This window comes from Accipiter gentilis, chromosome 7, assembly GCF_929443795.1.
Source record: "Accipiter gentilis chromosome 7, bAccGen1.1, whole genome shotgun sequence".
Lineage (NCBI taxonomy): Eukaryota > Metazoa > Chordata > Aves > Accipitriformes > Accipitridae > Astur > Astur gentilis.
In genome coordinates, this window is record NC_064886.1 from 30,765,097 (window position 1) to 30,791,464 (window position 26,368).

Here is a 26,368-nt window from a genome sequence, read left to right on the forward strand (position 1 = left end):
CATGTGCCTGGGGTTCTCCACCCCATGGAGTCAAGATACAGCAGGAAGGGGTACCTGGAATATCAGAAGCGTTCCTGTGCATCACTACAGAGATACAGCTATGGGCACTATTCTATGCCTCAAAGATTAGCAGATGGCCAGGCCGATATTCCACAATGGCAATTTTTCTTGAAATCCTTCTTCTCACCATTAACTTTGTCTCCATTAGGTTAATGATGGGCCAGTTATTTATTTCCTCTCAATCACTGCTACACATCGGTAACGGAGAGCATGCAGAATGTACAAAATAATGGAGTATCACCAGCATCTAGTCCCTGTATTATAAAGGTTCTGCATCTCCCCTGCAAAGACCTACACTGATAGATTAGAGCCAAGCAGAACATCTCACTAACATAAAAAACCCACACAAATAGCTGAGGGCTTTTGGGCAATTCCTTTAGACACAACAGTCCCCTCTAATATGAACAGTGCTTCATAATTAGCAAACTTTCAATAAAAGAAAAGGCATGTAATTTGGAAGTAGATCAACAACAAACAACATGAAATTAACACAACGGTTAACTTCAGGAAACAAGACACACGGATAAATAAGAAAACCAAACACTATGCCTAAACCTGACCCAGACTTAGCGAACATATTGTGGACATTCCTGAGCACTGAGAAATGATAACCAGTAATATTTGCTAAACAAAAATAAATAAGAGAGCATTTGTATTTTTTTTATCTCCTCTACAAATGCTCATAGAACCTGCTTATATACATCATTCTGTTTCAACCTCAAGCAGATGTAGTTAATTAAATCAGAAACTACAAACAGGAAATTATACACCTCTAAAAACCACATGGTACACCTGTTAATAATGAACCAATTGAAAAGTAACCCTAGCAAACAAATTCTGACTTGCTTCTCCACAAAGAGCATTTTAGGGAAGAAGGAAGATAATACAGTCTTTGGAGGATGTAATTAAAATGAACTATTAAGAAGGGTTGTTTTTCTGAGAATAAGCATTTGAGATTAAGATGGCTTCCAGTCAAAAATATAAATACAAACCTGTACTATTCTGTATTCTCTCTTATGTTTTCCAGTCTATGGGTCCTCAGGGACATTACAGTATTTTAAACTAAAATGCCTACATTAGAAGAGTATAAAAGTTGAACAGCAAAGGACTTTTTTAATATTAAAGAAATGTGTGACATGAATCTCCCCCACTATTTGTGTATATAATGACATTAATGTCTGAGTGGCCTAACACTGCCATATCTGCCCTTGGGAACAGAGGGAAATCGGGCAGCTTTCAACATAACCTTTTGAAGTCAAAAGCGAAAGCAGAAGATCAGACACCGTCATGATGGTTTGTGGGGCAGATGGAGGGGGAACACGGGCAGGAGGATGCCATGGCCTGCTGGATGGATGCCCTTGGGCAACCGCCTCCATCAACCCACAGCGGTGGACCTGCCCGTGCTCTGAACCAAGAGCACTCGGCACTGGTGCAACTGTCTGCAATAACCTTCTGGAGCTGGGGAGATGTTGACAACAACTGTTTTGGCTCAATAGTTGTTTTTTGATAACATGCGGAACTGCTTGTTTCTGTCAGAAGAGCAGTTCCCTTTTTCCTCAAGATCCCCCGCTATTTTCCTACCACTGCTCCGTGCCTTTGCTGAAGCACCCAGCACAAAGATGTTTTTGCTGTCATTCCTTCCTTTAGGTGTCTTAATTGAATAAATAAATGTTTCCTAAAGAACCAAAACAAATGACAAAAAAAATTCTCAACGTTCTCAGATGCCTCATCCCCTGATTTATGACTTTTATTTTCAGATTTATCCAATACGTTGTCAATATGCTAGTAAAATTCAGAAATTTCATCTGTTACTATTTGGCTACCCACAACATGTTTATTAACATAACCACATGTTGGTGATGTTGAGCTCCTTCTAGTCACACTGTAAACCTGCTGATTTTTTTTCCCTCTTTACAAAATAAAATCATTATCTTCACCTAGAGACCACTTAGGATTTCCTTGTGCAGTTCTCTTCAGAACAGTTATTTCTACCAAAGATAGGAGTTTCCACAGGGAAAATGAAATGACTGCATAGTAGCAGGAGATGCTACATATGCTTTTTAGCTAAAACACCTTCAGCAAGTATTTTCTGTAGTGGAAGCATACAGGGCTTGCTTTATTAATTCCCACCTATGAAAACTGTATTGACATTAAAGACACTAGTAAGCTGCTACAGAAAAACTACTCAAAGATTTCCTACCTATAAAGTAGCACTCGCTTTACTATGGTTTTGCTTAAAGTGATTCTCTTTTCTTTTTGCTTTCCTGTTCAGTGAACTTCAGACAATCATTTTTAGAGAAGTGCAATGAAATGCATTAAAACACAGGCCCTTCCAAGCTGGTGTTCTCCAGTTACAGAACAAATAGTGCAGAACAGCAGTAGAGCTGAGCAAAACCCAAGCCCTCCAGGAATTCTCTCCCTCATTAATAATTGCTGAGAAGAGAAATACATTGTTCCCACACTATATCCTTTATTTAGTGATCAGTTTTGCTCCTAAAAAGATGCATAAGTCACTAACAGTTCGACTACTGCTTTTAAAAATAAGATGTATAAATACTTTTGCAAATGCCTATGTACCTCAAGTATCCTACATGCATACAAACCCTAAAAGCTAAAACTGGATTCTGTTAGCATTTTTATTTTAGGTTTTCATATAGGTTCTACTGCAGCAATAAAAATCAGGTTTTGTCAGTTTGTCAAGTAGCTAGACACCTTGAAAATGGGAACTTCTGATTTTAAAGCACTCCAAAGTTCTGAGTTCAAAACACATCTACTAACAAGAATTCCCCCAAGAAAAAAGGAATTTAAGACTTTTAGAACATACCCAATGTAATTAAAACTGTCATTGCAGATAAGTTAGCCTACATTATTTTACCTGAAGTATGGTTTTCAATTAACACCAGCATCTCTTAGTTTTCCATTCTTATGAAATTCTGCCTGTTTGTAAAATTTGTACATTCAAAAATGGGCAATCTTCCTGTAATCGCATGCAATTTGGGCAAAAACAGGCATTAACCCTCAATTTATGAAGTATTTAGGAAGTACAAGCCTTCCATATTAAACCAGCCTCCATCTTTAAATCATGGAATGTTACATATGAAAAACTAAAATTGCTTCAGCAAGCAGTAGGAGCAGAAAGGTTAGCAAGTCTAGGATTCATGCAATAAAGATAGATTAATTTATATTTAATTCTCCCAAATGCAATTTAATTTTAAGTAGTTTGGCTAGCTGTACACTCAATTTTTTGTTATTAATATAAAAAGTTTCATTCCATCCATTCATTAAAAAAAGGCAATGAAAACTTAGTTTTAACGGATACCAGTAGTAGCAACAACATATAATTAGATGCTGAAACAGGCTGCTTAACCACAGTGGGTTAAGTTGATCCTCAAATATAATTTAACCGAAGTAAACAGAGTTACACCAAAGGTGGCTTTTAGACATGAGTAGGTTTAAACTAATCATTATATTTAGACGGGCTTCACCCAGAAAGCTGCAGCAGCAGCCTTGGGATTTTTAGCTGCCTTCAACTGAAGCAGCGTGCAAGTATCATCTATTATAATCAAGGAGGCATCTTTCTCAAAATGTAATTTCTGCTTTTTCAGGGTACAGTGAGCTTTTCATGTCTCATTTTTCATGGTATCTATGTTAGTACAATGCACAATTTGCAGAGAGTAAATGCCATAGCAAACAACAGTAATAACTGATGCGTCATTTCTATTACCTGCAGCAAGAGCAACGGCTATCGCCTGTTGATTTGCAGCACACAGGATCTGGACACCCAGCGCGAGATGGGGGCAGGTCTGTCTCACTGCAGCACTAATGACTGTCATTGCTGCAGTTACTTCAGGTCCAGGACATACCGTGTAAGGAAGATCATGCATGTTTTCTACTATCAAGCCATCCTGTGGAGATTATTATAAAGAAATATGATTAAACTGGGAAAAAAAAGGAACTTAAAAAACACAGCTAGTTTACCATTGCACTGTTTTGTATTAAAAGACACATGAGTTTAAAGGTTTTCCTTCAAAGGAAGGATTATCTACAGTAAATTGTGTTGATGCATACAACCACTTATAAAAGTGCTTTCATCAACAGCATGGTATTTGCAGGGAAATCATGAAGAGAAATAAATATGATTTTAATTATACATTCACCAATTTGGTTTCCTTTGATCCATCCTAAAATGTGAACTATGGGCGAATGAGTTAAATTGTATACCTCATTAAAAATAGTGTAAAGTCAAACTTCAGTTATCCGACTGGAATATAGGATATTGAGTATGTTTGGATAACGGAGGATTTAGACATAATCAAGGCAATTTTCAACTCAATTAATGTCAGAAAATAAGTGTTACTTTGGATAAATAAAGGAGTTTTTTGTTGACTATTCTTGTGCCTTTTTGCAGTGTTCTTAATACCATAGTATTAACTATTGATATTTCTCCCATTCCGGATTCAGAATTAACTTGAAGGAAGATATTGCTATTTATTATCTACTACACCTCTCACTCCGCATGGACATACTCTTAGCAAACAATAGAGAGATGACAAAATACTCTGCTGATATAATTGATAACCATTTATTGAAAATCTTTGTACATTATCTGGTACCTTGTACTTTTTCAATCATTGTATAGTATATACCAGAAAGTTTTCAACTGCAAATCATATATAATTTTGTCAAGGACTAATAACAAAAGTACAGCCTTGAAACATATTTCAAGCCTTATGTTTTGCATTTGCAGTGAGAATGTTTAAAGAAGCTAGAAATTTCTCACCTGCTTCAATCTAAAAATACAAAAAGTTTACTAGACAATTAATTGTATATATAGAAAATAAATTCTGCTCGCTCTCAAGTTTTATCACACATCTTAATCCTTTAAAATTAGAGCTTTACATTTCAAAGATACTGTAACTGAACCAGAATAGAAGGAAGAACATTTTGGGGGGAAAAAGTACAACTAGAGATTAAATTAAGAAGTTTGGTTAATAATAATGTAGAGAATCAGGAAGGGGGAAAAAAAGGTTTCCTTTTTTAAAAACTTTCATATGTAACGCTTCTTTAATCTTTGTTGTAGTGTAGAAGCCCTTCTGGCAGTAAAAGATAAGATAGTATATAAAATGCACTCAGCATTTAATGGCTGAATTACAGGGTAAGACACAGACATCATAAATGAACACCTAACATGGAGGATGGAGAAAACTGATAAAGGAAATAATCTGGTGGAACAACATGGTCAGTCCAAGCACACAACCTACATATACGTTCAGTGTGCTAGGGTACAGCTGCCTTTACCAAATGACTTACAGATGAGTATTTAAATACACAAAATACATGCCACCTTAAAAACACACAACCTATTAATGGAAAAAGTGATCTAATATTATAAGCATCCAACATTAGACCTATGCACTATTTGGTGCCACTCACTAGCATATTTAATTACAGAATTCCAGTCCAGGAAAACCTCAAATAAGCAAAGGAAAACCAGCTATGACAACTAAACAAAACATCTGTCCTTGATTTTGTTTCTACATCCAATTCAATGTATAATTTAACATCAATACTTTTCTACCTGTGAGGGAGGTAGCCATATGACAAAGATGACAACCAGTCCTCAGAAAACCCACAGCATTTTCAGAAATGAAAAAAAATCACAAACTTTTACTCAGTTTCTCTGGAATGAGGTCAGGACTGGTCCAACAAACCTGAACTGACCAAACGGTCTTGTACCTCAGGCACAACTGCTGAATCCTTTGTGGCACCAACAGAAAGAGAAATCCCTCAGTCTTTTGCCCTCTGTACACATAAATATATTAGGTCAGTTTAAGCACAAATGCAAAGTTGGTCAATAGTAGTATGTGGCAAAAGGATTAACGTAGAACTATGGTATTTTAATACAACCAAACTCAAAAAACGCAAAGAACCCTCAAAACCAGATAACGACTTGGAGCCACAAAACCTGGTAGCCCTTGGTCCTTGGCTCAAGAACATTCTACTTGGCAGACTTCACCAAAACCTGGACATCTGGGAGACTCCAAGCTTATCATAAGGGCAAGGAAGGAGCTAGGGTCTGCAAATCAGAAGCCCCAGGCTTCGAGGCAGTCAAGAATCAACATCCATAGGACACACAGGAAGAAAGGTGTCTGGGAATGGGGCTTCAGATGCTCAGCTCCTGAAGAGCCGTGCCAGGAGCCAAGAAGGCAGGAGAACGGGCTGGCACAATTCCACAGGAATTCTGCAGTGAAACTGAGCTTTCTATGAGTTGCCACTACTTTAACAGCTCAGGATTTGCATAAAGCAAATTATTCCATTAGATACATTAATGAATGAATTCATTTAAAAATTAATTTAAAACCCTAGCCATACTATTGTGCATAAAAAGTATCTCATTGAATTCTAGTTCAAAACACAGGCATATGGGAGGATTCCCACATTTCTCTCTTCTGCCTTAAACTTACTATACTCACTTTTCAGCACTTGTCTCTTCCTATGGCCTCCAGGTCTACAGTTACAGTGAATATTTTTGGTATTACTTTAATAATGTGTTATTCTTTTGGTACCATCCATTAGACTATGTTCTTTTGCACATTATGTTTTGTTTAATTAAAAAAGAACAACATATGTTCTGCAATACAGAGAGCTGAATTACAGATGCATTAACTCAAAGCTTTCTTTCATATTTTATATAAAAATATAACACCACAGATTTCCGTGTTTACTGATTTGATATGTATATAAAACAGGCTCCAGTACTATCAGACAGCTAATTAAAATGGTGGAAAGAAAACAGTTACGCTAAATTAAAGTTCTTGGAACTTAAGCTTATAGTTTAGAAGTCTATGGGAACAGCTACGCTATTACACCCTCCAAAGCAGAATTTATTTGGATAGTATGAGATAAAACTCTAGCAAATACCTTTCGTGTTCCTTTTCCATTGAATATTAAGATGATTTAAGTGTTGCTTATATATATTAGCCTTATCATACACAATTCTCAAACAATATATTTCCTTTTTACTTTGAATGACTTCTGAAGTGCTACATGTGTGCAAAGTGCCTCTTGTATCACAGTTAGCTACTGGAAAATAGGTCATTTAAAGAGCTCTCTGATTATATAGAAAAATAATTTTCTTAGCTTTATTTGACTTATAGAAATGACCTCTTAGAACACTTCAGCCGCACACACACGTATCACAGCAGAAAAGCCTCAAAAATATACAACACTATAAACCACAACAGGTGTAACAAGCATACAAGTTTTAACTCAGCACCTACCTAATGTAACTTTTACCTAGGGCAACTTTAATGCCAGCGTTTCACCTAACAGAAGGGCTTTACCTACAAACACATGCATGCTAATACAAACCTTTGCAAGCTTAAAACAACTACTCTTTCCTACAGGAAGAAAGGGGGGGGGTTTGCACCATACCCATTAGTACATAGGCTCAGGTATGTACTAGAACAATCACAGCTTTTCCCACCACCACGATCATGTGGCCCTTATAAAGGATATCAGAGGCCTTTGTAAAGCATTTACTTGCTGTGTCTGGTTACAGCTTCTTAGCAATTCCTTTAAAACCTTGATCTCCAGAACAAGAGGTTACTGCCTTAATGTAGGTAAGTAGACATCTTACGTTCTCCTGTATGTACCACAGGAGACAGCTGTCGGGAGGTTTGTCTGCTGCTTTATTCTACTGTAATATAGTTAAGATTTGAAATGTTAACCTCTGTAATGCAAGTGGTAAGTACCTACATGTTTCTATGCAGAAATACTAGTTTATTCCATCTCAACTGTCATTAAACTCCAAGTAATTTGAATTCTAACTATCACTGTCATTTTAAGAGTAACAGGCTTGAAACTTTTCATTTTTTAAAAACATCAATTTAAAACATATACTAGCAACTCCCCTTCCGGGTACAGAGACAAAAGAAGGGTCAGGAGGATCAGAATAGCAATGAATGCATCTCCAGAGACAGCACTAGTAAAAGAAGCAAACCTAAAATTTTGCGTGGTAAGCACCACAATAATATTTGCAACTCAATGTAGCTTTATAATTGGGTTGGTTGCTGGTTTTTTTTTAAAGATATAGTTTTACTTAGGTATCTCTTACTGTCTTTAATGTCAGCTACTCGAGTAGCTACAGCTAGATAACAGCAACTAGCAGTAAAGCGATCTGTATCAATGAAATTAGACGGAACTTGTGCTCCATTTTCTGCCTACAAAGTAAGCTTCACCCAGGCTAAATGGAATGAATAAAAGTTAACTTGAATATATATTTTGCATTTTTCTTAAATAAAAGCAGATACAAATTGCAGAGATCATGGCTTGCTGCTTATAAAATCTTGTTTAGGGAACTTCATTGTTTAGCAACACACAAGTACAAGGCATATACATTTTGAGCACAGATGGCTTCCTAGCTGAGCACTCACTTGTTTTCATTACTGTGCTCTAATATCACAAATCTTTCATATTTATTATGTTAAGCTGCTAATGTGCCAGACAAGTCACCTTTTTCTGAATATAGGATTTACTTCCAAGTGCAATGTGTGTTGAGTGAACAAGACCATATACTTTATTTTTAAATGTTAACACCAATTTGAGCAACTTGAGACAACATGTAAACATCTCCTAGCAGCAAGATGGTTACGTATCTTCTTAAAGGCTAATGTAGGCAGCACTTGGAAATTCTGGCAGTAGAAACATCTGTGGAGAAAAACCACTTTTAAGTTTCTAGCTCTTCTTCCACAAGAAAAACAGCTTAACATTTCACTCTGAGTACTGAGGGGGAAACCCAAATATATTCCTGTTACAGAAGCAGGATAGTTAGTTTGGAAGAGTGGTGGTATCAGTGCAAAAGCCAGGAAGCTCCTATCACAAAAACTTGCATTTCTCTTGAAGTACCAGGAAAAACTAAACAAGCGAATTGCAGAAAGTTAGGCAACCATACTGATATTTATGCAAGCTCTCCTGATTTCTCTGACATTTATGGCATTAATAAAGGATTTGTTTGTCATATTGCTATAACACTACTGTGTACAGACCTTTAGAAAGAAGATTGCTGTGGAATGTATACTGATGTTCTTGTGACTTCTACAGGAGATAGACTAAGCATAATTTTAAGCCCTGAATTTGTCCAAATGTGTAGAGAAATAATTGCATTCACCTCATCTGTCTACCTGAGAGGTAAGTTTAAAAATATATTCAAGTTCAGAGAATGCAATGCAGTAGGAGAAAAGGTAAACAAGTTAGACCTGGAATAGCAGAATTTACTACAACTATTGAAAAGACGGTAAAGTATAAAACACAAAATTTTGTGTTAGTACTCATTTTAAAGCTTGTCTTAAAACTGTTCTAGCTTTGTGCGTGTCAGCAGTGATAGTAACTGCTTTTGTACCCTCCCTCACCTTTCGGTATACTTGGCATTTTCTCCCTGCTGCTAAAGGTTTCAATGTTTAATTACTATGTAAGGGAAATGGGTAAACAAAGCACTGGAATGTGGGGTAATGGCTTTAAGAATTACAGATCATTTGTGTAACCACTTCCTCTAACACAGAAGACGGAGACTAGTACTTGCCACTCTTCTGATGTAATCAAATCATGTTATACCTCATGTTGATTCTGTAACTGTAAAGACAAAATAGAAAGTCACAGTACAGGATACAGAGCTATTGCACACCTGTTCTTTCAACAGGCATGAAAAGGAAGAAAACTTACTCATTCTGTACAACTTGCAGCTAGCGATTATTCTAACTGGGTGGACATCTTGCACAAACTCATCTGGTTCATAGGCACTGAAGCCCACCTACTGAAACATCATTCTTCCGCAGTGCTGTTTATCCTTTCAACAATTCTGTTCTTGGGATTCTTTCCCAGTTTACCCTAACTAGCGCTCTGCCCATAACCCACTCAGTGTGACTTGTCTTCCATTTTGACCTTGATCTTCTATAATTTAGATTAAGCTCTTGCATTCAATTCTGTTCAGTCTGTAAAGTATCATTCCAATTTATGCCATTAAAAAGGTTTCAACTGGCTTGTTATTAAAGTTTTGTAGAAAACCAGCAGCTCAGAGCAGTGACTACTTGCTTATTTAAGGCATTTTCAAACTTCGGACATTAGGACACCACCTTACTATGCCAGAAACAGTACATAATACTGTAGGCAGGTCAAAGAAAAAGCACATCAACACCTGAAGATGAGGTGCAATGAAATGTTTAAAACATATCTGACCTTTCAAAAGGACATACACCCTGTTAAAATCTACTGACCTATGAAGATTACTACACCACTTTAGGTCCAACAGCAATTCAGTTGGTAGTACTTGCCTCTGGCTGAGACTGGCCTTTTGGGCCTTCTCTTCTAGATGCGCAAAGCAGGCATGCTTGCTGCTGGGGGTTAGGATAGAAGGGTTAAAGAGGGCAGAAAAGGGCCTAAGCTTTTTTTTTTTTTTTTTTTTTGGTCCCTGAATAATCTGTGCTGTTTTGGCACAAATGCAAATGTGGGGTGATCCTGCACCCTACAAGTGACTGAAGTATGCATGCGGTGCCTCCGCTGTGCAAATGGTATTTCTCCATACCTTAATGAAACCAGTGTTGTACAGAACTAAAAATACAGTGGCTTGTCAGACTGGATGATGAAGCATTCTACAGCCAGGTACCTAGAATGTCAGCAACCATCCGTGGTGCGGTCAACTTTTCTCCTCCCCCTCCTCGTCCGTCCCCCCCCCCCCCCCCCTTAAATTGACTTCATTCTTAGAAATTGGTAGTAATTCAAAATTCAACTTAAGCAACTTGAATTACACAATTTGAATCTAAGCTTTTTCAATTGTTTTGGGTGCATGTGATACTTATTTTAGGTTTTGTAGTCTACAAGGCCTACTTACCGTATTGAAATAAAAGATGTGGATTTAAACATCTTCCTAAACCATGTGGTTTAAACTGCTCTTGATGAATTATAGACTCAGTTTAAAATATTGGCTATGCAGAAGCAGCATTGTGTAAATGCTGCCATAGGAAGAAGGAAACCAAAACTTACAACTCCAGCATCCTTGTAAGCTTCTGCCTCTTGACAAGCTTGATCAATGATCTGGGTCAATGGAAGAGAACTTCTTGGTGTCCCTGCAAGAATAATGCTGCTTACCCCAGGGCACGTACAAACCAAAACCACATACAGTTACAGCTTTCATGTAGCACAACTATAGCAATTGGCATACTGAAATAGGGTGAAACAGGGTAAACTTGCTAAAAGGCTGCAGTATCTCCTTGCAACGTGCCTTAGTGGCACCTCTTTGCTTAGCTGAACTTGACAGATCTGCTGTAACCATTCAGCTCCTAAATCTAATTCACAGCTTGAGGGATATCTGCTAAAATCTCTTCTTGCACCAGATCTACTCTTAGCTTGTTATTCCTGTACTTACTAGAGCTTATCCTGCATTAGTGATGCTCCACCCAATACAACCTAGGGCAACACCACCCTCTAGGTGCGCAGAAGGCCTATGGTAAACAACAGCCAATTTAAAATCAAAGCTATCTTAAACCCTAACCTGCACGGCTGATGGCACCTGATCTTCGGTGTAAGAGCTTCGTGGCAGAAATGAACACGCGTGGATTTTGTCGGAGTTCAGTCAGTTTCCCTTAAGATCAACCCCAAAGCCTTTTCTGATACGTGGGTTCCGAAAGCCGGGCACTGAGAGTCTGACATGGGGACTGCCAAGAGCTCCCTGACAACTCTGTTAGACGGTCTGATTTCACAGCACGGGGAAAGCTGGCCATAATGCCTGGAGGCTGCTTCTGGGAACACGTGGAGCACCAGCTGGTCAAGGGGAAGGTCAGCTGCTGTAATTAGCTCTGCTCACCCTGAGCCCCGGCGGGACAGGTGGATGAGGAGGTCAGGGTGGAAGAAACCCTGCCTCTTGTCTGACCTCCCTGTTGCCTCTCAGGACCCACGAGAGCTCCACCCGAGATCTACCCCGTGCTTTCCTTGCCGTTGCTTCTTGAAGCGCAGCGGTGGAGAGCTCGCCAAAGCCAAACCCTTGCTTCCTCGCTCCGGCTCCCTCCACGGAAGCGTCTCCTGCCTCTTCTACCCCTAGAAGTGTGTGTGTGTGTGGGGGGGGGGGATGCCCAAACCTGTGGCACTTCGCGAGGGGCCCGCAGCGGCGGTTGAAGGGACCGGCTTCCCGGGGAGCGGGCTCTGCGCCGGGGGCCGCGGCCGGGCTAACGGGTGACGCCGACGAGAGCCCGGCCCGGCCCGGCCCGGCCCGGCCCGGCCCTGTCCCGCCGGCCGGCCGTGCTCGGCGGGCGCAGCGCCGGCGGGCCGCCCGGCCGCCGCTTACCTGGCAGCGCTCCCACGTGCACCACCCCGACGACCGCCGCCTTCAGCCGCCCGAAGAGCCCGGGCGGCCGCATGCCCTGCGGGGAGGGAAGGAGGGAGGAGATCAGGGCCGGGCAGCGGGGGGGGGGGGGGGGGGCGGACAGGCCCCGGCCGGCCATGGCGGCGGCCCAGCCTCCCGCCGCCGAGAGACCGGGCCCGGGCCAGCTCCCGCTCGCGGGCGGGGCGGGGCGGGGCGGCCGGGCCCCTCCCCTCAGCTCCCTCGGCCCGGCTCGGCTCGGCTGGGCTCACCTCAGCTCACCCCGGCGGTGACCGGCGGCCGCGCGCGCTGCTGCTGCCGCCGCCGCCGGTGCCGGTGCCGCTTCCGCGTCGGCGCCGCCGGCCCCGCCCCCGGCCCGGCCCCGCCCCGCCCCGTCGGCCCCCGGCCCCGTCGCGGCATCCCGCGCCCCGCGGCGCCCCGCGCCGCTCCCACAGGGCCCGCCGGCGGCTGGCGGCGCCCCGCCGCGCCCCCCCGCAGACCCCGCCCCGGCCGGGCGCCGTCCCCCGGCGCTGTGCGCGGGGCCACGTGTGCGGGCGGGCGGGGAGGCGGCCCCGCGCCGCGCGTTTAAATGTCCCGCTCGGCGCGGGCCGCGCTGTGCGCAGGGACGGGAGCGGCCGCGCCGTGAGGCAGGAGGCGCCCAGCGGAGCCCGCCCGCCCGCGCCGCGCTCCCGCCCTGCCCTGCCCCTGCGCCCCGCCAGCGCCTCCGCCGGGCACCCACCCACCCACCTACCCGCTTGCTGGCTCGCCTTCGGCCGGGAAGGTCCGGGGCGGCCGGGCGCGGCGGTGAGCGAGCGACTGCCTGCGCGGGCAGGGGGCGGCGGGCGCCCCTGCCGCCCCTCCCGGGGTGCCCGGCCGCGGGGCGGGGGGAGCCGGCGGGGCCGGCCCGGGGCTGCGGCCGCCCTTTCCGCGCCGTGCGCCCGCGCCTCCGCGGCCCTTTGTGGGGGCTGGGGCCCGGGCCTGCTCGGCCGCTCCCCGCACGGCGCTCCGCTCGCCCCGACCCGGCCCGGGCGGGCACCATGCGCCGGGAGAGGTGAGTCTGCCGGCCCCGCCGCGCGTGGGGCCCTGTAGGCCGAGGTCTCCGTCGGGCACCCCCGAGGAGGCTCCCCGCGGCCGGGGCTCCCTCAGCTTCTCCTCTCTTGGCAGCGACTGCGCGGAGGAGAAGGCTCCCGCCAAGGGGGACGGGGCTGCGGAGTGCGCCATGCGAGCCCGCAAGAGGAAAGCCGATGTGGCCACGGTGAGCGAGTGCGGGCCCGGCGGCCCGCCCGGGTGCCCGCGGGCCAGCGCCTGGCCCGCCGCCGGGCTTGGCCTCCGGGCCCTCGCCTCCTTTTGTTGGGTGGCGGGGGGCCATGCGGTGGCGGTGGTCGGGGTGCTGGGCGGGCGGTGGTCTGCTGCTGCTGCTGCTGCTGCGAGCCTGAGGGACCGGCCGGGTGCCTGTCGCGGTGGCCGGGCATCGCTTGTCCCGGGGTTTGTACTCCCGAAACTATGCGTTCCTTTCTGTAGTTCCTGCAGGATCCTGATGAAGAAGTTGCCAAAATGGAGATGACTAGAAAAAAGCAGTACGAAAACCAGGTAACCAGCTTGGCTTTAGACCGATCATGCTACTGTAATCTCGGTTAACCCTATTGTTATTTTGCAGCACCTCATTGTTATTGCGAACGCGGTGCAACAGAGACACAGCTACCACGTGCTGTATAGCAATGGGCGAGGGGGACTATCAACCCCGGCTGATGAAGAGCGCAAAACGCTTCAGGGCACGCAGGTTGCTTGGCAGTCCTTGCGAGAGATGAGGCCTGCGTTGGTCTAAAACTTTACGTTAATACTTTGGTATATCCATCTGTCCTAGGATTGCGAGGGTGCGCCTTACAAAAGCCTTCGTACGCGTTTAGGCCTACGTGGAGGGGATCTGCGTTGACCTCTCTAGAGAGTCGCAAGGATACAGGCATGCGCTTACATGCTGTACCTTGCAGGCCAAAGTGCAAGACGCTTAAGTGTACAAACAGAATCATCTTTTGGGATGATTCTCTTTGCAGTTCTGTCTCTGCTTACGTATCGCCTGGGAGAGAGGAAAGATTCCCCTTTGCTTCCACCATCGGCTCCATTCCTATTGACAAGTGTCATTATCAGACTGACAGAGAGTATGAGGTTCCTGATTAGAACTTTGAAGCTTATACTAGATGTTAACGCAGTAGTCAAATAGGCTTCATTTCTCTGCAGAACAGAGGGATTATTTCTGTAAAGTCACTTAGCTGTGGAAATCAGGCCTGCAGTGGAGGCTAGTAGTGACCATTGCTGGTTTTCTCAGTAAGACGTTTAGAACGACCCGAGTTAGGAAGTCAAAACTAACTTTAGTAGTGTCTTCTTGCTCCCTTAGTGCCCCTCCTGTAATCATTGAACCTGAGATGCTATTGGTATCTCTATTGGATGCTCTGTTGGTATGTGGTATTGAAAGCATGATGCTTTAGTACATTGAAATGCCCACTCTAAATAAAATGGAGAGTAGCCTGGTTTTTTTGAAATAGGTTTATTCCCCTCCCTCCCCCCCCCCCCTTTTTTTTTTATTTCCCCTGCATGCACACACATGCTTGCTCAGTTACTGTCACTAGGACTTCAGCCTGTTAATGCACATGCAGGGCGATGCTTAAGCTGCAAAAGTCACGATCAGGGAGTACAGACCATACTCATTTGGTACGCAAGGCTATGCATAATGTGACACATCTAACCAGAAGTGGCAGCTGGAAGTTCTAAGACTAAAGTGCTACCATAACAGATGGGCATCATTGTTTGGAATGGCCTCTGCTTGTTGCAACTGCGTATACTAGTTATCAGTCAACATATTAAGCAGGGCTCAAATGGTGAGCATTTAATGAGGGGATCTCTCCTTCCCTTCTGTCTTTCTTTTGTGTGGTATATTAAACTAATTTCTCACTTCTGACAAGGAAGAGCTGCCTGTCCTTCACCACAGCACTCTCCTTCACCAAAAGATTCAGTGTGTTTGAGCTGAGCAAGGGCTTCTCGTGCATGCTTATTGCATAATAGTAAGGTATTGTTAAAAAAAACCTCAACAGGGACCCAATTTTACCTTCTTCCAGAAAGACAGTGGAGAGAAAGTTGAACTATATTTTGTGTACATTGACCTTCGACTTTGAAAGTGGATAAAGACTTCCAATTTTTGTGTTCCTGGCCTGATAGCCATTCAATGTTACTTCAGGAATGATAGGTAAATTAAAATTTAGATAATTTAAGCAGTAGGCATCCAAAATACTCACTTGAGAATTTTTCAGGTTAAGCTCAGGTACTGGTGGGATTTGGCCCTTTGATTCTGTAAACCACAAATGAAATGGGTACCTGTGTTTCTGTCCCTACACAGAGAAGGGTTTTTGTTGTGACAAAGTAGCCAGATTGTTACAGATCTGTTTAAAAAAGCTAACATTTGGCTGCACAGCAGCAGCTCTTCAGTCTATGGTGTGACACAAGCTATTCTCTGATATAAATTGCCATGGGCCACTAATGAGAATATGTTTACGGTTCCAGCAGCAGTATAGCAGGCTTGTATGATAGCCAGTGAGATAGTTATTCTGTTGAGGCACAACGATTCTAAAATGCAAGTAGCTATAAATCCACTGCAGCCTATACCACGTGACTTCTACATTAAATAAATTGTTTACTGACACTACTTTATGCACAAGGCAAAATATCATAGTCACATCCCACTTTACGGCATCTTCATAGTCAATTCATTAGTTTGCTTCTGTTGAACATAAGGCCTGAGTTCTTAATTAGGATGCCGTTACCCTTTATGTGTTGAAAGGGTGGCTATATCATCAGGTTTGTGACAGCAGAGTATTGCATAAATTCTGTGTTTGATTTTAGAGAACTGGCACTGCTGTAATTCTGCTAGCAATTCTCATATTAATTCTGGCTGCTTTCTGTGGACAGATACACTTCCAAGGCTCCGTGTAAAACAGAATTCATCTAGCTAGTTTAGAGTCATCCGTGGAATTGTGGTACAAATTACGTGGCCACCTCCATCTATAGCGGAGAATTGAATTTAAAAGTTAGTTTATTTAGATGAAACTAACTAATGTTTTCATGTGGAAAGAAGACGGAGTAAACTCTCAGGAAAGAGTTTTGATCAGTTTCTCACTAGACATTTTTCCAGAATCTGGTCTTACTGTTGTCAAAATGTTCCACCTAACTGGTTTGAAAATATTGTCCAAAAAGTTTCTTTAACTAGTCTAGGTTATCTTTAGAAGATCCAATTAAAAAAAAAAAAAGAAAGAAACACCCCCCAAAAAACAACTTAAAAGTCTTCAGACAAACAAAGAATGTAAACTATATCCAGGTTGAGAGCTTGACTTGGCCCAAATCTGAGGCAGGACAATATCCAGACTCTTTAGAAAATTAAAAGTAGTAGAAGCTCCTATGCTGTTCAGAAAGAATTGTAACAGCTTAATAATGGGAGTTGCTCTTCTGTCTCCTATTTATTAATTCCAGAATCCCTTTGTGATGGCAAAGAAAAACCCTATACTTCAAACTAATGCGTGTGAGTGAAAAACGTCTAGACTTTTAGTCTTACTGATGGGCAAACTAAGGCTGCAGTCTAGTAGTTGATATTGATATGTCTCTGCTAGGAGGTGCTGCTTTTTAGGGTGAGACAAACAGGACTGTCCCCCTCCTGTTCCTCTGCCTTTGATTTCCACGCTGAAAATCCTCTGACCTCGCTGTTTGAATGCAGCTCAGGGTCACCCTCTTCCTCTGCTTTCCTGCTACCCTCCTTGCCCTGGTCTGTGGAAAGCTTGTTGTGGCTCCCAGCTCACACTGAGATACCCCAGTGTCTCAGCAGTTTGTATTCTTAGGTGTGGCTGCTTCACTGAAAATTCTGCCTGTAAACAACAACCCCAGTGGTTGCTGCTGGCTCCATTTTGTGTCTGGCCTATATGCCTGAAGAATGTCCAAAAGTTCTGTTTGAATGAACGTTTGATATATCAGTGAATGACAACATGCTGCAGAAACCGAGGTGTGTGAGTGTTTGAGCTTTAAAAAAAAACCCACAAACTACCTCTGAACTCCTAGGTTTTCTTTTTTTATAGCTGTATGGGCTTGACTGCTCTGATGGACTTCACTTACCTTTTGCCCTTCTTGGTGCTCCTCCTAAGGAGCCTTCTCATGTCCTCAATTCAATTTCTCCAATCCGTATCTAGCTCTCGGGTCTGAGGTAGAGATCTGTATCTCTGATCAATTGTTCTATTCCTGTATCTGGAATATTACTGTGGGTGTCACCCACCCAAGCTTTCTTGCTGGGCTCTATATAGATTTGAAGAGGCAGTTTTCCCCATTGATTTTTGGCTTGTATCCTACCCAGCTCCTCTTTGCTTCACAAGTAAGCCCAGGACCGTAGGATTTCCTCCATTAGGCTGCACAGATTCTCTGTAACATCTGTCGCTTTTTGGCAGCTCTCTGCTTTTGGGTTGGCTCTCTGCAAGCCCAAAGGAAGCTCTTCATGGTTTCCTCGCACCCTCCCCACCTTAAACGGTATATTTTTTCAGTGGTGGCTCCCATTTCCTAACAGTTACAGGGTGATGTAATGCAGTTTCTTGATATTGTTTCTTAGTTTTGGTTGAATGTCTTGCTAAATCTGCTTTAAAGACTCAAGAGTCTGATTAACATGCTCATTCCCTCAACCAAAATCCATGCCAGAGCTGTAGGGTTCCCTCACTTAGGCTAATTCAGACTCCTGTCTCCCTGGTAGCTTCTTGCTTTTGAGGGCCCTGCGCATTTGTTTTCCTCCTTGTCTCTAGTGAAGCTGTATCTTTTTCTGTTGCTTGCAACTTTTCCCCAGTCGTCTTGGTAAGTGATATTATCTAGTCAAAACCTTTGTTTTCACTTCTTCTCAAAACACCTAAGAGGCTTTTGACCCTTGGTTTGTGTTTCCTTATAGAAGATTGGGTGTGGTGAAATCTCCTAAATCAATTGTTGTTATTGCTGCAATGTAGCATGTGAGGTATCTGCTTTGGTTGAGAACTCGGTGGAGCAGACGCCTTGTTCTTCAGAAGCTGCTGGTGTAGTAGGCACCTTTAAATAGATATTAGATAATGTACTGCTTTTTTATTGGTTTGCTGATTAACTGATAAGGCAGCACTTCCCCAAAGGCTGTTGGCAGCTGGGCTTGCCATGTGGTTTGGAGGACAAAGTGGGACTAAAGTCTAGTTTTGAGGGAGGACAAAAATTAACTTAAAGCAATGCTGATGTGACACTTTTATTCAAAGTTTCAGTTCATAAGAAATCTGTCATTTTTAAGATAAAGATACTATTCTGTCTTTTTGTCTTCCCCCAACCAAATTAAATTGTGGCATGGCTGGGTATGTAGTTATGCTAGATTTGCATGTAGAACTCCAAGAAGAAAAACTACCCATCTGTGTGTCAGTAACTCAAAGTACAAAAAAGTCTTAGCTGTGAGTGAACTGAAAAATGTGGTTTTTGTTTCATCAAGTCAGTGGTTTCTGTTTCTGAAGCTGGTGCTAGAGAGTAGCCATTTTGCTGGAAAGTGATGTCATTTGTAGCAAGTACAGGGCAAAAATGAGGTATGGAAGCTTCTTTGCGAGAGGCAAAATTTAATGTAGAGGATTTTACTAGTTAGCACCTAATGATTCTTCTGATATTTTTTTTAATATTTTTTTCCTTGAAGCACATTAGGAATCTTGTTAGGGAGTTCTCTCCTTTTAGTGCTGCAGAACAGATCAGTTTGCAGCAAGATGGCTGACTTCACTGTTAGGCAGAAATGCCAAATTTTAATTTGCTTAGGCATGATGACATGGGGCTGGCTTTGTATTCTACTGCAAAATAAAGCAAGTAGTATTTTCCTGGGGAACTGTGTGAAGCATACACCAAGATCTCATTTAACGGAGTTAGCCAGGAGAAAAGTAAACTTCAACTTAAGTTCTGGTCCAAATAAAAGGATATGACGGGTGAAGTGACAGATGTCTGATGTTTGTAGACCTTGGTAAAATTCTATATATGAAATGGTCAACTTGATATGTTAGTGGCAATTGCTTAACATGTACTTGCTTTATTCTGAAAACAATTGGATCATAAGTGCCTTTTTTTTTTTTTTTTTTTTTCATCTTAGCACTGCAAGATAAATAAGAAAAATTCTGTAAAATACGTGTTTTGCTGTGTTCATTGTCAAGGGTGCTTTGCATGGAACCACAACTTCTGGCCTTGCATCTACATATTCCTTACCAGAAATCCTGACCTTGTATTTGTATAATTATAATCACAATTGAGTTTTAAAGTTCCATCTGCTTATTCTTTACCTGAAGGCAAGCATCTTGCTTTCACGCAAAATATTTTTGGTAAAAACAAAATGCAACGTGACGATAGGAGACTCTGACTTGGATATTCTTCCACGAAACCGTTGTGGTCCTTCAAAAGGAGAACAGGGTAAATGTTCTTCAGCTTTAGTTGCAAACTTTCTCTACTGTGAAAACAAGCAGCACCCCTCTACTCAGCACTGGTGAGGCCACACCTGGCCTACTGTGTCCAATTCTGTGCTCCCCAGTACCAGAGAGACTTGAACATACTGGTGGAAAGAGTCCAGGCAAAGGGCCACTAAGATGATTAAGAGACCAGAGCATCTGTCCTATAAGGAAAGGCTGAGGGAGCTGGGACTGTTTAGCCTGGAGAAAAGAAGGCTAGGGGAGATCTTATCAATGTATCTAAATACTTGAAGGGAGGATGTAAATAAGATAGAGCCAGGCTCTTTTCAGTGACGCCCAGTGATGGGACAAGAGGAGACGGACACAAACTGAAGCACAGGAGGTTTCCTCTGAATGTCAGGAAATGCTTTTTTTAGCACGAGGGTGACCAAGCACTGGCACGTGTTGCCAGAGAGGCTGCGGAGCCTCCATCCTTAGAGATACTCAAAAGCCATCTGGACATGGTCCTGGGCCACTGGCTATAGGTGCCTCTGCTTGAGCAGGGGAGTTGGACAAAGTGACCTACAGAGGTCCCTCCTCATCTCAATGATTCTGTGATTCTGTGCAGTTTAAAGAGGGTAATCATAGTTTCTGTCATAGTTTCTTGCCAATGTCTTGTCTTCTATTTACAGCTAAAATGATTATTTAAAAAGGCACAGTGTAAAATCTTGTATTTCATTTAATAGCCATCCTGGGATAACGTTCACAAAAATGCCCATATGCTGATTCCTACTCCAGATAAAGATGATGATCCAGTTGGTGTTGATTACTCTCGCTTTATACATCTAAGTGTTGTTCCAACTAGAGCTTCACCCTTACCAGTTCTAGGGTAAGTGTGCCATTTTGCTGCTGCTTGTCTGCCTTCCTTTTGTCCTATGATTTGAGACTAAACATATTGATCTTTCTTAGTTGGGCAAACAGAGAGGACGTATGGAAAAACATGATAAACAAAGAAGAGACATATGTAAGGGATAAACTTTATATGCAAAGGCACCCTCTCCTGCAACCGAAAATGAGAACAATCCTTCTAGACTGGCTAATGGAGGTAAGCTTTTCAGTGCTTGTGAGTATTTCAAGTGTGCTTTTCTTAAAGTGTACTAATAACTGTCATAACTATGTTTCATGATGTTTGCATAACCCATTTAGCACTAGACACTTGTCTTCATCTTAAAGTTTGTCAATGGCACCAAACTTAAGAAGAGAATATATAATGGGTTGAATTGATGGTGTACAAATGGACAATTTATTCTGATACTCATTTAGACTGATTGCGGATAATAATCAATTTGTCCCTAGAGCTCCACAATGTAATAAGCTTTTTAAGGTCATGCTGCAGATAAAAGCTGCAGAAATTATTGTGAAAGTGACTGAAAGAAGGAAGGTGTGGTGGCTTAGAGACTACATGCATCTCACAACCTCTCTATCTGTTATTGGCATGTAGAATGTACTACAACTCTGTATGCAAGTCGTCTTTGCTGTTTGGATGACTTGGTGGCATAGTCTGTGTTCTTAATTCTGAAGTGCTTGTGAGAATTTTCTCTTTTGAGATGTTGGGATGATGCATCTTTGTAAAAACAAGGAACTGATGTTCTGACATTGTTAGAACATGTGCTTGCATTTCCTAAAAGGGTTTTCACTCTCATATCTTTGTTTTGGGAGTTACTGTAGTGGCAGTCATCTTGTGTCAAAGGAAACTGTTTAGCTCATGCTCTTAGTTAACATGTTACTTCACAACAGCAGTGAAGCAGAAAGCCAATATGAATTTTATGTCTAGCTCTTGCCTTTTGTTTTTTTAATACATCTGTAGCATCTGGTTTTGACTCTGTAACACTGTTCTTGACCTTTGTAATCTCTGATGTCTCTCCAGGTTTGTGAAGTCTACAAGCTTCATAGAGAAACTTTTTATTTAGCACAAGATTTCTTTGATCGGTTTATGGCAACACAACAGAATGTTGTAAAAACACTATTGCAGCTTATTGGTATCTCTTCTTTATTCATAGCAGCAAAGCTTGAGGTAAGTATCTCCAGCTTTACTTAAACATAAAAATGTGAATGGACAGACAGCACACTTGTACATTAGACGCGTTTTGGCAGGCTTTATGGAGTTTGTTTCTATGACTTTTCAGCTGGGAGGCAGAGAAAAAAAAAATATTTTTTTTCTTATTCCAAAATTCCCCCTATGTTTTTTTTAGAAGTGGCTAAAATTAAGACTAGCTAACATCATAGTATATCTCTCTAATCTTAAAAGGATAGTCTTCTCAGAGAGAATAAATGTAAAGTTTTAAATTGCAGTTGCTAAATGAGTTTTTGGCTGGCTGCTGTATGCAGAGATGACTTGTTGCAATTCTGTTGTCAGTGGTGTACCTACTGGATGATAGTCTGAGCTATTCTTTATTTACTGGAACAAATTGAACTATTAAAATACATAGCGCTTTTTAGGTTCTTACTGTTTGTCTTTTAAGAGGGCTATTATTCTTCAATCTGTTCTCAAGCAACAGATAAAAGGCCTTTTCTTTAGGATGTATAAAAAAGTCTTGATTATGATACAGTCTCAATGGTGCTCTAGTCAAACATGTTATACTGATCCATCAAAAGTGAAAGGTGAAGGCTATGAGCAGGAAGGTTGAACAAGGAATCTATATATTAAAGGCAGAGTAGAACACCATGAGTTAGGATGGGGCGTTGGTTCTTTTTTTTCTTTTTTTCCCCTCTGTTTTGAAATGCTGAAGTAGTGGTGGGTTGTTCTTTTTTGTTTGGTTTTTTTTTTTTGGTTTTTGGTTGTTTGGGGTTTTTTTAAGCATATGAGACTAGTTACAACCTATTCCACAAATTAATACTTGATTTCCTATCTTTCAGGAAATTTATCCACCAAAGTTGCACCAGTTTGCTTATGTTACAGATGGAGCTTGTACAGAAGATGAAATCCTCAGTATGGAATTGATCATTATGAAGGTAATATTTCAAAGTGGAATTAGTTCTACTTTAGTTTTTAAAAATGTATAGCATAATCAGACTAAAAGCAGAGAGCCTCAGTTAATCTTATGTGCTGCTAAGAGGCACAATTTCTCTTTCTAATTAGAAAACAGTGTTCTTTAGGTAACAAGTGATTTAAAGCATCCACCAGTATGTGCATATTACAAAATTAATCATTCCCCCACCCTATCAGCAGGAGGAGGTACAGGAGAGGATTAGATTTGTGTGTTTCAAAAATGCCTTGATAAACTGGAATTACAGCTTCTGATCTGGAGTAAAAAAAGTTGCGTGGTTTAAGTTAGGAACTCTTTATTAATACTGAAGTCTTGTGCATGTCTGCTCTTTCAGGCTCTTAACTGGAACTTAAATCCACTGACAGTTGTATCATGGCTAAACATTTACATGCAAGTTGCATATTTAAATGAGCTTTATGAGGTATTGCTGCCACAATATCCACAGCAAATATTTGTACAAATAGCAGAGGTAAGACTGATTTCTTCCTTCAAATACTATTTCATTTGGAGAAAAAAAGTGTTCTTGTGATAGAGTTATTAAACAACTTGTTGTCTTGTAGCTCTTGGATCTCTGTGTGCTGGATATTGGCTGCTTGGAATATACATACGGAGTACTTGCAGCTTCTGCTTTGTATCACTTTTCCTCATCTGAGTTGATGCAGAAAGTTTCAGGTATTGGCATTTATAAACTATGTCTAATGTGTTTACAAATGTTAAGTCTTCATTCAGGCAGATAAGCATGTGTCTTGTCTTACAGGTTATGAATGGTGTGAGATAGAGGAATGTGTAAAATGGATGGTTCCGTTTGCAATGGCTATAAGGGAAGTAGGAAGCTCCAAACTCAAACACTTTAGAGGTATAGCTCCTGAAGACTTGCACAATATACAGACGCACATAAACAGCTTGGATTTGCTGGTATGTATACGCATAATGAACTAAAAAGCTGTCTGTAAAATCTCCTACATCTTGTTTCTTCTTTGGTTAGAACACACAGTAAACTTAAGTGAAGCATTATCAGAGTGAGACTGAGTGTATGCAGATGATAAAACGCGTAAGGTTGTATTCCAGTTGCAAAATTCTTGGGACAGAGACCTGACTTGTTCTGTATTTTGTTTAAAAAGCCTCTCATGTCAAACAGCAAATAATTACCCTAGAAATCGGAAGCATATTTCTACCCTTTAAAATGCTTCAAGTATTGTATGTTAGACCTTTCTCTATAGAAGTGCAGGTAATACAACCTTGTCCGATGAAAAAGAGAAAATAAAGACTGATCACTTGAGACTGATCTTGTGGGACTTATGTTGACAGTGGTGGTTGACAAGAAGTTGAGCAAGAGTGGCTTTTAGCATGAGAAACTTGCAGAGGATCAAAATCTTGTCCAACAAATTGTAGTTAATGTAAGCTATCGGAGGTTTTTTTTCTATTTAGGTTATTTAGTTGTAGTAGAGGTTAAAGCTCTTCATATTCAGTTGCTTCTGGATATTGCTTTCTTGAAGATACAAGTACCATAACGCTGATATCGGATTCCAAAAGTTAATACTGACCTCTTGGGGTTTGTATTCACTAACTATTGTGTACTGCATGATTTATCCGTTACTTTTAGGAGGGTTAGATACAGATAAGCATTTCCAGATTAGCAGTCTATCAAGTTATAAAACACTGAATTATATTGATCTGTTGCATAAATAGACCAAAGTAAAAATATTTTTAATCTCCTTTTTCTGTGCTTTCAGGACAAAGCTCAAGCAAAACAAGCCATATTGGCTGAGCAAAATAGGACTTCACCTTTCCCCACTGGTGTCCTTACACCACCACAAAGTAGTAAGAAACAGTCTTCTGGACTGAAGCCAATATGACTTTAGAAACTGTTGACAGACAATTTTGCTGAAGTGCCTGTTCTGCTGGTTCTAACTCCTGCTCCATTACAGAAATGCTGCCAGTGAAGTACATAAGCTTTTATGGAATCTGAAAAGGAAACCTTAATTTTTTTGTGCCAGAAGAACTTTTCTATTTGAAATATTTTTATTGAACATTAAAATATTTTAAAGAAATGGATCAAGTACACCAGCCACTTAAAAGAACACCGAAGAGTGCTCCAGATGCTGCTACGGAGGGTGATGCTTGATGTGACCAACTGTTCAGAAAAAGGGCTTGAAGTTTAGATTAGTTACTGTGCCTGTTTGTCCTTTGGATAATCTGCAGTCATACTGTCCCCTGTTGACAAATGGGCAAAAAGTGCTGTGGAAGACAACATTTCAAAGCCTCTTTTTCAAATGGTTGGCTTATAACTTGATGCCTTTTAAAAAACTCTTTATTGTAAATGCTGCTATGTCTCTGTGTATCCATTTTTAATAAAAATGCTGTCTAAGACAGCTGGTTTTATGTATATTCCTATTTTTCTTTTAATTATGGTCAGCTAAGGTTTTTCAGACTGTGACCGCTCGTAGTGTGGGAGTTGGGGATGAATAATGTAGTAACTATGGCTTTATTTATTTACCACTACTGGCTTATCAATTAAAACTTCCTTTTTGGATACTAAGATAATATTGTCATGCTGGGCTACTTGGATTTCCCTTAGCCAGATGCAGGTGGCTAGGGAGGGGATAATAAACATGACAAGTAGGTGGAGAATCCTTCCACAACACACTTTCTAATGATCAGTGTATTGGGAAATTGTTGAATCAGATTGTCTGGATTGTTATGCTTCATAGCAAGAAGGGATCAGTGGGAAAATCCTACCTTTTCTTAAAACATAATCATTTAAACTTTGGGATTTTGGCATAGTCTTTGACAACTAACAGTCTTCTGTGCAAAATTGAATTCTGGAATGGTGTGTGCGTTTTTACAGGAAGAGTTGTCCTTGACCTTTGCAAGGTCTGAGAATCTGGGAAGTCATAGTAAGAAGTTTTCTGGAAAGTCATGGTTCTAGAAAAAAGGGGAAATAGAGAAATAAATGTAAAAATGGTTGCTTGTTTTTCTCATGATACTCACTTTGAAGGACTGTTCAACAACACTGAAAACTTTTGTGAGACTGCCAGGATTCATCATGTCCTTCTGTAGATAACGTAAATGCTACAACACTTACATTCCAGGAAGCTCCTACTCTGCTGTTGGTTAATTTTTTCTAAACATTAGTTCCCAGCAAGGCTGCTTTTTATTATTGTTGGGTTGGTTTTTTTCCCCTAAGTTATTCTCCCTTTTGTTCTTCCCTTACCCAGTATTCTGATAAATGTTAAAGCTTTAATGTAATAAAAATGCCTATGGTAACTAATGGTAAGCAAATTATTTTATGTTGCTGACTTTTTTTTTTCCCCCTTGCAATGAATGGTTATAAGTTCTGTGCTAACAAAACAAGTCTGTTAGCTGAACAAGTTTGCTGGTGCCAGTTCAGAGAGGATTTAATTTCTCAGAGAACTACATTTCCTAGACAAAAGAATATTATATTTACCTATTATTGAAAAAGTTTCTAACATGGG

General features: G+C 41.5%; 2 protein-coding genes across 4 annotated transcripts in view; one reads left to right on the forward strand and one right to left on the reverse strand.

Annotated features, from left to right (window-relative positions):
* Positions 1–12,739, reverse strand: part of LOC126041256 (uncharacterized protein F13E9.13, mitochondrial-like) — a 46,518-nt gene extending 33,779 nt beyond the window's left edge. The window contains exons 1-4 of one of the 3 annotated variants that reach the window (XM_049806673.1): positions 12,682–12,739; positions 12,395–12,470; positions 11,098–11,180; positions 3,785–3,965 (exon numbers count right to left, since the gene is read on the reverse strand). In XM_049806673.1, the coding sequence (XP_049662630.1) occupies positions 3,785–3,965; positions 11,098–11,180; positions 12,395–12,467 (337 nt within the window). In that variant the 5' untranslated portion in view covers positions 12,468–12,470; positions 12,682–12,739. Of the gene's footprint in view, positions 1–3,784; positions 3,966–11,097; positions 11,181–11,605; positions 11,979–12,394; positions 12,552–12,681 lie in introns of those variants that run through there. The other 2 variants (XM_049806674.1, XM_049806672.1) reach the window with 2 other exon arrangements.
* A 636-nt stretch (positions 12,740–13,375) lies between these two features.
* Positions 13,376–26,164, forward strand: CCNE1 (cyclin E1). The gene is made up of 11 exons (XM_049806671.1): positions 13,376–13,460; positions 13,574–13,664; positions 13,931–13,999; positions 20,592–20,734; positions 20,815–20,950; positions 21,773–21,919; positions 22,762–22,857; positions 23,227–23,361; positions 23,453–23,564; positions 23,650–23,807; positions 24,626–26,164. The coding sequence occupies exons 1-11, from the start codon at positions 13,447–13,449 to the stop codon at positions 24,746–24,748; spliced, it is 1,224 nt and encodes a 407-aa protein (XP_049662628.1). The 5' UTR covers positions 13,376–13,446; the 3' UTR covers positions 24,749–26,164.
* Positions 26,165–26,368: the final 204 nt, after the last annotated feature.